Consider the following 15,645-nt stretch of genomic DNA (forward strand, 5'->3'; position numbering starts at 1 on the left):
TGCTGCCTCAATTAACCATTGTTTTTATTTGTATTTATTTTATTTTATTCTTTTATTTATAAGGCTGGGTTTTCACTTGCCGTTTTAGACACTGCACTGTTGTAAATTGAGAATGTGAATGTTCAATGCTCAATATGTCATAGTTAATAATAATAGTGATGGCTGCGGATCACCATCTAGTGGACGGCTCATGCACACACCACCTTCTCCATCATAGAAGAGAGGAAAGTAATAAAAGTTAAGAATGAGAAGAAGCCAGTCTAGCTTGTTCTTAAAAGATCCCAATGACTAAGTAGCAGATACATGGTTGGTAACCCAGTCCACACGCTCATGCTGTCCTCTGGTTGTGGTCTTTGTTGCTACTTTAAAAAAAAAAATAAAAAAAAAAAAAAATAATAATAATAATAATAATAATAATAATAAATTTAGCTAGTTTTACATACAGAAACAGTTCATCCAGCACTATTTAAGCACCTCATTATTGACTGTGTTATGGTAGGTGATTCAATTTTTTTGTCTGACTCTTGAAGCTACTCCTGCCTCACCCTTAAAAAGCTGATAAAGGGGATCTGAGGTAGACACCAGGATAATTTTTTTCCCGATTTTAAAGCCGATCAGGAATTCAAACACAGAAGGAAAGCAAGTTGATGGTGTTGTGTCTCTAGCTAGGGACCGGTCGGAGAAGCCCTTCGGCGTGGCGTTTGTGAGGCTGATGAACGTCGACGGTACCACCCTCCGAGACGGGAGGCACCACCTCATCTTGTATAAGGTAGGTGCCAGGTTGCGGACAGACTGGACTAAGACAGTCAGGTAGCCTTACCTGTTCTTTTACAATCAGTCAGGGTAGCTTTGGGTTCTTATTACCTCACCATGCAATAGCAGCCCCTAGTGGCCAAGCGACCAATGGGCTCATGTGGACACCTTCAGAGTTGGCCTTTATCTGGCATCTACTGGGTTACTTGTACAGGCTCCTGGGTGTAAAGAGGCGATTGGCTTGGCTGTGGGATCGGAGGATGCTAACTTACCTACTGTTCTCCTGAGCTGTTGTGGAGAATTGCTGCAGTGAGGGGACGTATTTGAACAATCTGAATTGGGGAGAACAAACACGGGTAAAATAATTGGGCGTTCCTGTTTTTGTTTTTTTTTGTTTAGCAAAGGGGTGTTTTCTAAGAATAATAAAACAATTATAATGCTATAAAACCACAAAATAATGTGTATTTGCACTTGCACTATGCATTTTAGTGATGAAGGACAAACAGCACAATATGTAGTGTATTGGGTATTAGAAATGAGCTCAAGTGGCACGTGAGTAAAAACAGGTCTCCAGTATGTTGACTGCTGTGTGCCCCGTACAGGGAGACGTGAAGAAAGCAGAAGATGCCAAGTCTTATCTGAGTGCTCCAGGGACAAGGGAGGAGCAGGAGGACCGAGAGAGGCAGTCTGGGAAACCGTTCCATCATTCCAGCAACCTTCCCATCATCAAAGACATCTTCCAGATCAGCACACTCACCTGCTCCACCAAACTCACCCAGAACGGTGAGCCCAGCTATCATTCATAACATACTGTGCTGCTAGGATCCATGGTTTGAATGTTTTTTTGAAGTGTTCCTCGAGTATTTGAGGTTACTACTTCACCTGGTAGGCTATTCAATGCATTTCCAACTCTGTGTCAAAAAAGTGCATCCTACCTTCTGTTCTAAACTTACTTTTAACCCTTGTATGCTCTCTCGTTCTACCCTCTGTACTAAATTTAAAGTGGTGACCTTCTATGCAGTTTAGGATTTTATAAACTTAAGTTAAGTCCTGTCTTTCCCTTTTTTTCTAGAGATTTACTTATTTTAACCTGGCTTTATAGCTCATGCCATTGAGTCCTAGACTATTTATAGCTTGGATCATTCCTTTAATAACTCAGTTCAGATCATACTTGTTCACACCATCCAAACAATGCGAGATCAACATGCATTGAAGGTAATTGGCATTTTAATTAAAAGATGATCAGACATTATTTAGGTTGTGTGAATACGGTAATAGTAACACATTAGTAACAATAGCCCGGATTGGGTTTAATCCTTTTCACATTGCTTTGGCTGGGGTTTCCCAGTAAATGTCAGCTATGGGAACTTGTCACTATGTAAGCTCTGTGAAGGAAGGTGTCCTGTTGGTGTTTCAGTGGACCTGCTGGCGCTGCTGAACTGGAGGTCGAACCCAGAGAACCGGGAGCAGACCCTGCAGAGGCTCATGCAGGTGCAGGGCAGCGAGATCGTCAAGGTAACTGAGAGGCTGCTTACTCTCCTTACATTAGAAGTTGTGTCCACCATGGAACTTGTGAGGGATAACTAGTGTCCTCTCACACTCAGAATGTCAACCCAGTCATGTTGTTCAGGCAGAAATACTTGGATCCTTTAAGACCCAACTTTACAAAGTTCTGAGATCAGAACTACTACTGGGAACGGTGTGTGCTTAGATGGTCCGAATGGCCTGCCTCCATAAATGTTCTTCTGTTCTATGAAAACTGTAATGCCAAACTTCTATTTTTAAATGTATTTAGAGAAGCACTTATGATGAAACTTGCATGGGGCATAAGACAGGCCCTGTGAAAATCTCGGAAATTTTCTTTAAAATTCACGGCAGTGTTGCAGGTAAAGTATCATATTTCACGTAATGTGAATGAAACTATTTTATAAATTGTGTACAGATTATTATTATTTTTTTAAATAATGGCATCAAAATCAATGTCAAAGTTATTCAAGCACTTTAGCTTGTGAAACTGTGTTGTAATTAACAGCCTGTAGGTAAAGTTTATCTGCAAGCACAGCTTCTAGTGCGTCAGATGCATGTTCATCATTTAGGTCTTGCAAAACAAATACAATGTGTAACCCATACTGATCTTGGGCATCAATCGACTCGTCAGTGACCACTGACAAGCAACCAGACTGTTTTACCAATTCCATAGTCTCCTGCCTGTGATACTCGCCAACTTTAGATTTGAAAAATTTACGGAACTTTTGGTTGTCCACATTTTCAAAAGGGATATTTGCGCAAACAAACGCCACTGTCAGGTCAAGATGTAATGTGTTTCGTGCTTCACTGTTTTCAGTCGACTTTTGGAACATGGAAGTCACCGTTTTTTTTGTTTCTTTGCAAGTAAAGCAGTCGCAGTACTGCTCTGGATTTCCGTCTTTCTCTTTCGGTGAATACTAAACGCCTGTCTCGATAGTGATCTACAGTAACGCTGCAGGACGTACAGAAGACCTCACCTCCATCGCTGTGTAAAACTCCTGCTGGATGCTGCTTTATATGATCTGGTGCAGGCACATTTTTAGCCTTTTTAGAGACATCCTTATTTACAGTGTGTAGTATTTCAATTTCCTGCCTAGACTGCATATAGTCACATGACATAATCACTGCACAGCACTATGTGCATGGCGAATAGTACATGCAGGCACACAGCAGAGCTGTACAGTTTCGTTAATGTGATGAAATGTATTTTTATTTCTTAAGAATATTGTAAAAATCGTGGTTTTTTTTCACAATTTACACAGGGCCTTGGGGATAAGCAATTGCCACTGATTACGGATCTTAGACTACCTTACTATGTGTTATCCCATTGATTAGTAACATGTTAAGTATCCTATCAAAACTATACTTGAGCTATATTATTATTATTATTATTATTATTATTATTAGTTTACTTAGCAGACGCCTTTTTCCAAGGCGACTTACAGAGACTCGGGTGTGTGAACTATGCATCAGCTGCAGAGTCACTTACAATTACGTCTCCCCCGAAAGACGGAGCACAAGGAGGTGAAGTGACTTGCTCAGGGTCACACAATGAGTCAGTGGCTGAAGTGGGATTTGAACCGGGGACCTCCTGGTTACAAGCCCTTTTCTTTAACCACTGGACCACACAGCCGCCTGTGTATATATATATATATATATATATATATACAGACGTGCTCAAATGTGTTGGTACCCCTCCACAAAAAACGAAGAATGCACAATTTTCTCTGAAATAACTTGAAACTGACAAAAGTAATTGGCATCCGCCATTGTTTATTCCATATTTAATAGAAATCAGACTTTGCTTTTGATTTTTTATTCAACATAATATTGTAAATAAGAAAACAAATGAAAATGGCATGGACAAAAATGATGGGACCGCTAACCTAATATTTTGTTGCACAACCTTTAGAGGCAATCACTGCAATCAAATGTTTTCTGTAGCTCTCAATGAGACTTCTGCACCTGTTAACAGGTAGTTTGGCCCACTCTTCCTGAGCAAACTGCTCCAGCTGTCTCATGTTTGATGGGTGCCTTCTCCAGACTGCAAGTTTTAGCTCTTTCCATAGATGTTCGATAGGATTCAGATCAGGACTCATAGAAGGCCACTTCAGAATAGTCCAATGTTTTGTTCTTATCCATTCTTGGGTGCTTTTAGCTGTGTGTTTTGGGTCATTATCCTGTTGGAGGACCCATGACCTGCAACTGAGACAGAGCTTTCTGACACTGGGCAGTACGTTTCGCTCCAGAATGCCTTGATAGTCTTGAGATTTCATTGTGCCCTGCACAGATTCAAGGCACCCTGTGCCAGGCGCAGCAAAGCAGCCCCAAAACATAACCGAGCCTCCTCCATGTTTCACTGTAGGTATGGTTTTCTTTTCTTTGAAAGCTTCATTTTTTCTTCTGTGAACATAGAGCTGATGTGACTTGCCAAAAAGCTCCAGTTTTGACTCATCTGTCCAAAGGACATTCTCCCAGAAGGATTGTGGCTTGTCAATATGCATTTTAGCAAATTCCAGTCTGGCTTTTTTATGTTTTTCTGTCAAAAGTGGAGTCCTCCTGGGTCTTCTTCCATGGAGCCCACTTTTGCTCAAAAAGCGACGGATGGTGAGATCAGAAACTGACGTACCTTCACCTTGGAGTTCAGCTTGTATCTCTTTGGCAGTTATCCTTGGTTCTTTTTCTACCATTCGCACTATCCTTCTGTTCAATCTGGGGTCGATTTTCCTCTTGCGGCCGCGCCCAGGGAGGTTGGCTACAGTTCCATGGACCTTAAACTTCTTAATAATGTTTGCAACTGTTGTCACAGGAACATCAAGCTGCTTGGAGGTGGTCTTGTAGCCTTTACCTTTACCATGCTTGTCTATTATTTTCTTTCTGATCTCCTCAGACAACTCTCTCCTTTGCTTTCTCTGGTCCATGTTCAGTGTGGTGCACACAATGATACCAAACAGCACAGTGACTACTTTTCTCCATTTAAATAGGCTGAATGACTGATTACAAGATTGGAGACATGTGTGATACTAATTAAAGAAACTAATTAGTTTGAAATACCACAAAAATCCAATTATTTATTATCTTTTCTAAGGGGTACCAACAAATGTGTCCAGGCAATTTTAGAATATCTTTGTAGAATAAACAATAGTTCATCTCTTTTCACAGCTTCTTTGCTTTATTCTATGACATACCAAAGGCATGCAAGTATACATGATAAAATAGCTTTTAATTTCATCACTTTTCAGGAGGAATGACGCATTATTTCAATGAGCTGTAAGGGTAGGTTTGGTTTATACTTCAGACATAATTTCTGGTCGAGGATCTCCGACCCTGTGCGACAGGTTGGAATTATGTCGTCCACACTTTTGCGACTTGCGTCTTTTTTGGAAAGTTGTACATCCTTTTCTCATACATCTGCGACCTAAAATCTTATACAGTTGGATAATGTTGAACAACTTCAACATTTGCTGCATGGTCGGAGTGAAGCTGCACAGCTTTATAGCTGTCTGCGCCTGATGTATCGCATTCATCTGCGACAGAAGTATGAACCAACCCTTAGGGGTCTGTGAAACCTGCCGTCTGTGCACCCCCTTTAAACTATGTAGATGGAGCTGGAAGTAAGATGCAGTCTGTGTTCCTCCTTATACAGAGAACACACATGCTGGTGTGATGGCAGTATAGCGCTAATGGGAGCAGTGAAGGGTCTTATAGAGGGAGCACTGTGTCGTAGTCCGAGATTTGTGATAAAGACTTGAAACAAAGTTTGTAGTATTTCTATTTAGCTAAAAGCAGTCAGCTCTCTGTCTTTCTCACTCTCTCTCTTCTCTGCAGTTTTTGCATGACACTCTGGACGCGCTGTTTAACATCATGATGGTCACCTCAGAGAAGGACACCTACGACACTTTGGTATTTGATGCCCTGGTGAGTCAGATCCCTTAAGATACAGCAGTCAGACCTGTAATAAACCAAATAATAAGAAAACATTGAGTCCAATCTGAATTGGTGACGCTAGCTTGGGAACACATAAATATTGTTTGTATGTAAAGTACAGCCCCTCCGCGTTGAGACGGGGTGAGCAGCCCCTCCGCGTTGAGACGGGGTGAGCAGCCCCTCCGCGTTGAGACGGGGTGAGCAGCCCCCCCACGTTGAGACGGGGTGAGCAGCCCCCCCGCGTTGAGACGGGGTGAGCAGCCCCTCCGCGTTGAGACGGGGTGAGCAGCCCCCCCACGTTGAGACGGGGTGAGCAGCCCCTGTGCATTGAGATGGGGCCTCTCTTATATTGTATCTCTGGAATAATTAATTTAACTCCAGTTATAAAAAGTGAAATCTCTTCTGCAGGTGTTCATCATCCTGTTGATCGGAGACATTAAGTTTCAGCACTTTAATCCTGTACTGGAGACCTACATTACCAAGCACTTCAGTGCCACGCTAGCATATGTGTGAGTATCTGTGTTTTTGTGTCTCTATCACAATAAAAAATGACTTCCTTAAAATGACATGTTCTATGAAAACTATAATGCCAAACTTACATTTTTCATTTTATTTAGAGAAGCACTTAGTCTATCTCCACTTAATTTCCAATAGTGCCCTCTGGTCCTGGTTTCTGCACTGTGTATTAGTTAGGGTTAACTATGTCACCTCCTCTTAAGATTTTAAAGACTTCAATCATGTCTTCCCTAATTCTTTGTTCCAGGCTGAACCGATTCAGTTCTTTCATCATGTCTGCGTAGCTCATTCTGGGATTAGTCTGGTTGCTCTTTATTGCCATCATTATTAGCCATTTTAAATGTTACCAAATTATGGAATTATTTATTTAGCTGCAGTTACTTCAAGACACAGTGCTTGTGTCTCCCTCCTGCCTTTTCTCACCTTAACACTTTTGATTTCCCTGCAGGAAGCTGACTAAGGTGTTAAATGACTACGTGGGGAACGCAGAGGATCCCAATAAGACGGATCTGCTGTTTTCTGCACTCAAGGCCCTCAAATACCTGTCCAGGTTCATTGTGCAGTCCCGCATTCTCTACCTGCGGTGAGGATTCCTGTTCATATTCAAGAATATAGTGGAGAGGTTACAGTTTAACATCGAATATGGAAGCGTCACTGCATTGTCTTTTTTTTTCTGTTTCAGGTTCTATGGAAACAGTGAGGATGGAGACGATTTCAACAACTCCATCAGAAAACTCTTCTTCTCTTTCAACATCCTGATGGACCAGCCTCTGGAGGAGGCAGTCAAAATCAAGGTGGGTCTCAAAAGCAACCAGAGGAAGTAATTTAATATCCTAGGGAATAATAAGGAAGGCACAGAGCAGAGCGTTCTTGCACAATCTGTCTGTAGTTTTAAAGGAGTGCTAATCAATGGTTAAAAAACACAGTACTGAGAAAACTGAGAACATGTTTATTTTACGTAGAATCAGTACTAAGGCATTTGATTTTGAAGGAATTCAAGTGTTATAGAATACCCTGCAAAATTTACAAGAAACGCATTTACTTACCTTTGCGGTGTCCTGTGTTGTCTGTATCACAAGGGTTATATTTGTAATCACACATAATGGGTCTTAAATCAGCTGGTTCAACACTTTGAGTTGTTTATGCCACTTAAAACATTTCCTCCCAATTGATACTTGTTCGATAATGAGATTCAGTTTGGTAATTGCTGGTGTTCCTGAACCTGTCCAGAAGATTTGTGAAATAAAAATTAGAAGAGGGTGGGGGGGTTTCATTATGTTAATGTTTAATTGTATTACTTTCTGAAATCATAAGCCTTTTTCTGAGTATTAGGTTTGAAATATACTGAGCATCAAAAGAAGCTTATCACTTATATTTGAGCATCAAAAGAATATTTGGATGAAATGCACTAGATGTGATCGAAAAATGACAAACTCTGTCTCAGAGCAGGTGCAGTGACTTTTTATTGTGCTGACCAACAATTGGCATTTTACTGTCTGAAGTTATGGGGGGACGGGGGATACTGTGAAAGTCGTGTGTGGCCACCGTTGGAAGCAATACAAGCAGTACATCGGCAACGCATGCTTTGTACCAGGTTTCGGATGTTGTCTTGTAGAATCCTGGCCCATTCCTCTTGTAGTGCTTGGATAAGCATCTGCCTGTTCAGTGGTCTCCAAGCCCTAGAAGCCACACATCGCCCAAGTTCATCCCACAGATGTTCAACTGGGCTCAGGTCTGGGGAATAAGCTATCCATGGCATGACTCTCACACTCGCATTCTGCAAGAAAGCTGTCGTGACACGAGCAACATGGGGACGTGCGCTTGCGTCTTGCTGGAATGTTGTCACTTTAGGATGGGATTGCAAGAAGGGCACCAAGTGAGGCCTTAGGACTTGGTCAAGATATCGCTGTGCAGTCATGTTGCCATCAGTCACTACCAGCGGAGTTCTGTAGCAACTAGACACTCCTGCCCATCACACTTGGACCTCCCCACACAACAATTAGCGCATCGTTCACCACTCGCTGACGTCCGTCAGGGCAGTCTATGCAGAATCTCGATTCGTCAATGAAGAGGACCTGGCTCCACTGAAGGTAGTGTTGGCACCACCTCATCCTGTTGCGACAGTGCACATTGCTGAGCACCGGACCCCTGTATGGTCATCAGGCCTGTAGATGGTGACTGTGTAACCACCTTCTTACAGTTGAACTGCTGATGCGTGGATTATTGAGACCTGCAGTATCAGATGCTGTTCCACTAGCAGTGCAAAAACGATCATGAAGATGCTGCATAATGATGTGTCGATCTTGGGCAGGTGGTGTGACTCTTGGTCTCCCAGTTAGTAGCCTGTCATTGACAGAGTGTATCTGGTTATACTGTCTCGCCAGGTTTGAAATTGCTGGCTGTGAGCACCCAAGATGGCGAGCCACAGTACACTGCCCTAGTCCAGCATCCAACATGCCGATTTGCACGAAGGCGCTGCTCTCTTGACAGACGTGGCATATTGGTGTTTCTGTGATTTTCTTTATTGCTTTTACTCAAGCTTGCAATTCAAGAGCTGAAATCACCCCGATCAACGTCCAATCAACTGTCTCGCTAATGATGTGATTAAGTGCATGTGCTTCAGTCATAGTCACTCAAGCGTGTCATGGTCAAGGGTGAATGATTGAGTGATTAAAAACAAACCAAAAACATTTAGTCAATGTTCATCATTTATATACCTTATTTTTTTTCAGAAAATAAGTGTCATAGTAGTGGGGTTTCTTTTGATGCTCGGTATATAATTAACTAATTGTGGAAATGATTGTTGCATAACAAAATGGTATTCACTTTTCTGTTGAACTGTTCTGAATGTGGTTTCATTGAACCGTTTTCTGTGGATTCGTAGCACAAACTGGATTCGTTAATCAACACTATGCCTGCCCGCACTCCCTTTCTCTTCAAAGCCACACAGCCATTTGTAGTTAGAAGATTCGAAGAATGAATCGATCAAAGGGTGACGTCACAGAAATGTTTTAAATACTGATAACACCAGATACAGCAAAGTAATGCGTTTCTTCAGGCCAGGATTATTATTATTATTATTATTATTATTATTATTATTATTATTATTATTATTATTATTATTGTTGTTTTAACTCTATAGACACTCAGCATCTGGAATTACAACACCGCAGTCTCATACAAACAAAACACTCTGCATTTGTGTTTAAAAAAGAGTTTATTTAGCTGTAGACCCAAAATACCCCCAAACATCATATATCACTGTAAAGGAGACAACCTCAGCCACCTCAATATGCAATATTTTACAAGGAAACTCTTGACCTGCAGCAAAATAAAGATATTCAAACGGTGAAAAAGGTGTTTAGTTTTAACTGAGAATGTAGACCTACTGTACCTACATTTCAGGTCTTCATTGAATTCAGATGTGTTTCATATGCAACTAGGAGAAGAATATAATATTCTTTAAATACAGGTATACACTACTTTTATATTATTTTAATCTCTGCGCTCATTCAGATCTGTTATAAATCCCAATACTTAATATACATACTAAATAGTAATCCATCCAAACGTATCTAGTAACAAAAGATCTGGGCATTAGTAATATTTTTTTTCCTAGAAACAGTAATGGTAAAATAATTCAAATACTGCAGTATTGTTTTGCATGATTTGTAGTATTAACATTAACCCCCCAGTTTTTCCCACAAGACCAAAATCATCTCTCTCAGCCCCAGCGTAAATCTCAATTTAAAACGTACCCCATGTTCGATTACAAAGCTGAAAAGATTTGATCCCAAACAGGGTTGGCTGATTTTAAATGAAGTCAATTTAAATATATATATATATTTTTATATTAAGGCCTATATTAAGGTTTATATTAAGGTTTATATTAGGCCTAATTTATTAAGCACTTGTAGTTCACTTATCAAGTAATTAAAGGGAATACACAGCGTCCAGTTTTGTATGTTAACTCTGTCTGCTAAGGATCTTTCTGGAACCTATTTACTTGATTTTGTAAACAAACATAATGCCTCAGGACAATATGACCTGAGATATTTATCCATGTAGCTTTGCATACATTAAGAATATGCTTTCAATTTGTCTTTTTATCATTATATTTGTCAGTGGCGGCTGGTGGCCAAAATGTTTGGCTGTTCACACCTCAGATGCAGGTGAGGGGGCGTGGTCCAGGGGGCCAACCTCAGTGGTAGAAGCACTGTCCAGTGGATCTGTTTCTTGTTGGAAGCAATACAAAATGTTTGCTCTGTGATCTCATAAGAACATAAGAACGTTTACAAACGAGAGGAGGCCATTCAACCTATCTTGCCCGTTTGGTTGTTAGTAGCTTATTGATCCTAGAATCTCATCAAGCAGCTTCTTGAAGGATCCCAGGGTGTCCGCTTCAACAACATTACTGGGGAGTTGGTTCCAGACCCTCACAATTCCATGTAAAAATATGCCACCTATTTTCTGTTCTGAATGCTCCTTTATCTAATCTCCATTTGTGACCCCTGGTCCTTGTTTCTATTTTCAGGTCGAAAAGGTCCCCTGGGTTGACAATGTCAATACCTTTTAGAATTTTGAATGCTTGAATTGCGTGAGAGATGATGATGTCACAAATTTCCAAAACAGCTGTGTCATAATCTTCTGTGGTATTTGGGCCCCTTTGCCTTTTTGCCATTGGTGGCAGGTTCTCAGGAAAGCTGAGGTGGATTCTATTTATCATCATTAGTCATTTAGGTCAACATTGGATCATTCAGAGATCCTCACTGAACTTCTGGAGAGAGTTTGCTGCACTGAAAGTAAAGGGGCTGAATAATTTTGCACGCCCAATTTTTCAGTTTTTTATTTGTTAAAAAAGTTTGAAATATCCAATAAATTTCGTTCCACTTCATGATTGTGTCCCACTTGTTGTTGATTCTTCACAAAAAATTAAAGTTTCATATCTTTATGTTTGAAGCCTGAAATGTGGCAAAAGGTCGCAAAGTTCAAGGGGGCCGAATACTTTCGCAAGGCACTGTAGTTGCTAAATTCCTGATTATTTGTACTTTTGCTTCACAAATGTTATTGTTTATGAATTTGATTGATAAAGTCAAGAGATACTGCATGAAACCAGCCGCTAGTTCAGCCAATGAAAACTGTAAATAACTGCAAAACCAATGACTGAACAGGAATTCACTATCTCACAAAATAAACGATTGTAGATGGTAGAATCCAATCTTTTTGCATTATTTGAGGAGGCACATTAAATACCAGTCAAGTGGTTAAAGAACGAATATAACATTTCAGCAGGTGTTTTCCTTCTGGATTTATTAAAACATATCTCTAAGTTGTTTTAATGTTGCATGTTACAGCAGGAGTCTTGTAGTTCAGTTGTGTTCAGTAGATGCCGGATCTATTCTTTCAATCTTTCTCCTTTGCAGGGCGCTACACTGAAGTATCTTCCTGCCATTGTGAACGATCTCCAGCAAGTTTTCGATCCCTGTGAACTCAGGTAACAGAAATACAGAAGTGGTCTTGTACTAGGAAGCAGCAGCAACATTTACTTCTATAGTGTTGTCTTTGAAATAAATGAAAGAGAGAGAAACAGTCGTATGTGCGCTGGAACGAGTGTTCTTAATTTCAGACCTCATTTACGCATTGGTTTCCTTTACGTCTTTTTGATAGTCATTTATAAATTCGGTTTTCGGAATGAATACGAAAATGGTCATCTTTACCACCGAATATATTTTAAAGTGTTTGAATATTAAAACTAGTTATTTATTAAAAAAAACAAAAAAACACTACAAATGTTTGCAGTTCTCACACTTGGGCTCATGACAAGCAGCACAGGTTGGAATACACTCCAATAAGAGCTCCAGGAATGAAGGGTTCTGTAGATGGGTCCCAGCTGCAGCCACAGCACTGAGACTCGGCTCCAAGCTGTCATCAGTCCTGCAGTTGTGCTGACCACTCTGAAAGCTGTGACTGCCAAGGACAGTTTAACAGCTCAGACCTTGCCAGTGTGTGGCTTATGGCTTTGGACTGGCATTAAATCAAATGTACTGTGGGCTTCAATTCAGAGAATGAGATTTGTAACAAACAACTAATCTATTAATTGCGATTGATCATTACTTAAGAAGACAACATATGAAAAAAATGTATTTAAAAATGTGTTCCAGCAGTCACATAGCCATGAATCTGTATTGTAGTAAAGCCAGGCAGAAAACCAGAATAGATTATTGACCAGTATCATCATATTTTTTTATATATATATTTTTTAGCAATAAAATATGGAGAGCATTAATCTGGTCTCTTCCAAACTGGTGCACAATGTCCACTTACAACCTGTATCTTCAGATTGCAAAATCATGCAAACGCTTTTGACTTCCAATTTATTTTTTGTGGTTATTTAAATAAAGGCTGTCCAACACAATAAATAATGATGTGTGAGTGTGCGTGTGCGTAAATGTGACAGGGTAGCCGGGGCGGTGACGTCAGGCCAGAGACAGACACTACACACAGGCAGTATTCAGGTGCAAACGCACACCGTGGCACTGTGTTTATTAACAACAAAAATAAAATAAATATAAAAAAAACACTGCTCACAGAGCGAAAATAAAAGGTTCTGGGGCTTCATCATAGTGATCGTCTTCCTTTCACTTTGTTTTGTTTTGCTTTCCTTCTCCCGTCTCTCTCACACGCACGTTCCTCCTCCGAACATCCACCCCAAACAAGGAGAGCCACAGGCTTTTATACAGGTGACCATCTCCCCTGTAGCAACAAATTAATCAATTCATTTAATCGGGAGATGGTCACCTTCTGCACAGGGTTTTGTGGGATGGGCTTCCCCATCCATGCTGCCAAACAATAACAAACACAGCTTTGTATTTTAAATAAATACAAAATACATTCAAATCAAACAATAACAAAGAAAGAATCACTTGTTTTAACTAAAAACAAAATACATTTTAACAAACACAAAATACAAACACCCGCTTTAAAATAAACAATACATTTTCCTATCACCAATAAACACCAAACAATATATTTCTTTAATTATGTGCAGGGCTTCCTTCTCCCTGCCACAATAAACATTAAACATTTTTTTATGAGCACAATTTAATGAGTACAAAAAGTGTTGAGCAGTCTGGCTAAACCATTGTGTTTCATATTGTTTTCATGGTTCTTTAAGAACTCCCTGATCATCGTATGGCTCTTTTTGCCACAATAGATTTCACTGTAAATGGGTACTGACACCCTATCTCACAAAGGGAATTGCTGAAAAGGATTTGATCCTAAAGGATATGCAGAGTCTGTTTCCCTTTAGAATGCCGTATGTATCCAGTGCTGGATCTGTGTGCTGAAGCAGCCTGACTCCGCAGCAGGTTATGCCAGTGTTTTTAATTAACGCGTTGGAAACATAAAGAAAAAGAAACTGAAGCTTCAGAAAAATGCTTTTCATTGTCTTAAAGAACAAGATCACTGCTTTATAACACTGCAAACCACAGGAAAATATAGAACTGCACCTTCAAAAAAAGCAGGGAAGCCTATCACTATCTCCCTTTGAGATATGAAGTCAATAATCAATCAGTCAATCAATCTTTTTTCTTATATAGCGCCTTTCGTGATAAATCTCCTCAAAGCAAACATGTATAATAGTACTTATTTTAACAGTTCAGTAGGAATGGGTCTAAAGTACATGTAGTTGATTTCATTTTCATAACTAGATTATAGATCTAGCTGATTAATCAAGCAAAATGATTCAAGCAAAAAAGGTTTGTTTTGATGTAGCAAGGAGTTTTGTCAATGTTTTTAGATGGCATATCTAAATTGAATATACTATTAGATATCTGATTTCTCAGATCAATGATTTTCTTGTTAAAATGATTCATGAAATCTCAGCTTGCTTATGATGGAGTATTTAAAGAAGGCTTCTTCTGCAGATTTGATAATGTAGCTATAGTCTCAAAATAAATCGAGGAGTATCCTTATTTGTTTCTATAAGATTTGAATAGTAGGCTGATCTAGCTGAAGACAGTGCAGCCCTGTATTTCAAAAGATTATCTTCCCAGGTGAGATAATGGTCTGTAATTGGGTGTCTTTCCATCTACATTCTAGTTGAAGACACACTTGTTTAAGCATACCTATTGTTTCATTAAACCAAGGGGAGAATCTTTTAAAGACCACTTTCTGATTTTTGAGTCCAAGATATTAATTAAGGTGGTGCTATAATCCTCTACTAACTCTTCAAATGATCCTAACTGAATAAGAGCTGGAGAAAGCAAGGCTCCCAAGAACATATTAGTAGTTGCCACCACAACTGCACTTCCATCATCTGAAACCGCACAATTCACAATTACTTTACAAACACGTGACGCAGTCGGCTGTCACTTTTCTGTTCGACTTGTCGACTATTCGCTGCTACCCCAAATGTAGATGTCAATCCAGTTCATACGTGCCCAAATGGAATGATGTGTAAGTTACTTTTCCCCACTATGTGATGCCAAAGGCCCTGTGACAGGGTTGGCAGAGTGGTGACATCAGGCCAGATGCAGGAACAATAACAAAGGCAAAGGACTGCAGTGCAAAGACGCTGCCGCGCTGTTTATCTTAATTAATAAAAATAAAATAAATACTTGAACACAAAAACACTTGCTCACAGAGCAAAATAAAGGCTTTAAACAAAACAAATATCGAACACAACACAAAACATCAAACACACAGGTCAGACTGGGCAGATCGCTTTCACTGATCCTATGTTTATTTTTTTCTTTTCCTTTTTCTCCTCGCTCTCTCGTTCACTCCTCCAAACACCCACTCCTTGCAGCCAAAGCAGCAGGTATTTTATATCATGGCCGAGGGGTTAACTGGCTATTAATTATCTCATTACCCCTCAGCCATAGTGTACACAGGTAGAATTATTATGCGTGACTGCCAGCT

The 15,645-nt window shown here is 40.0% G+C and overlaps 1 protein-coding gene across 4 annotated transcripts in view; it reads left to right on the plus strand.

Annotated features, from left to right (window-relative positions):
* The window catches only part of LOC117411725 (dedicator of cytokinesis protein 5-like), a 152,507-nt gene that overhangs the window by 78,605 nt on the left and 58,257 nt on the right, over positions 1–15,645 (plus strand). For all 4 annotated transcript variants that reach the window (XR_009319807.1, XM_059013776.1, XM_059013778.1 and 1 more), the window contains exons 17-24: positions 666–769; positions 1,356–1,536; positions 2,171–2,268; positions 6,109–6,198; positions 6,616–6,716; positions 7,172–7,306; positions 7,406–7,517; positions 12,147–12,217. Coding sequence is in view for 3 of the 4 variants with exons in the window: in XM_059013776.1 (XP_058869759.1) it covers positions 666–769; positions 1,356–1,536; positions 2,171–2,268; positions 6,109–6,198; positions 6,616–6,716; positions 7,172–7,306; positions 7,406–7,517; positions 12,147–12,217 (892 nt within the window). In the remaining variant the exon portion in view is untranslated. The remainder of the gene's footprint in view (positions 1–665; positions 770–1,355; positions 1,537–2,170; positions 2,269–6,108; positions 6,199–6,615; positions 6,717–7,171; positions 7,307–7,405; positions 7,518–12,146; positions 12,218–15,645) is intronic.

This window comes from Acipenser ruthenus, chromosome 46, assembly GCF_902713425.1.
Source record: "Acipenser ruthenus chromosome 46, fAciRut3.2 maternal haplotype, whole genome shotgun sequence".
NCBI lineage: Eukaryota > Metazoa > Chordata > Actinopteri > Acipenseriformes > Acipenseridae > Acipenser > Acipenser ruthenus.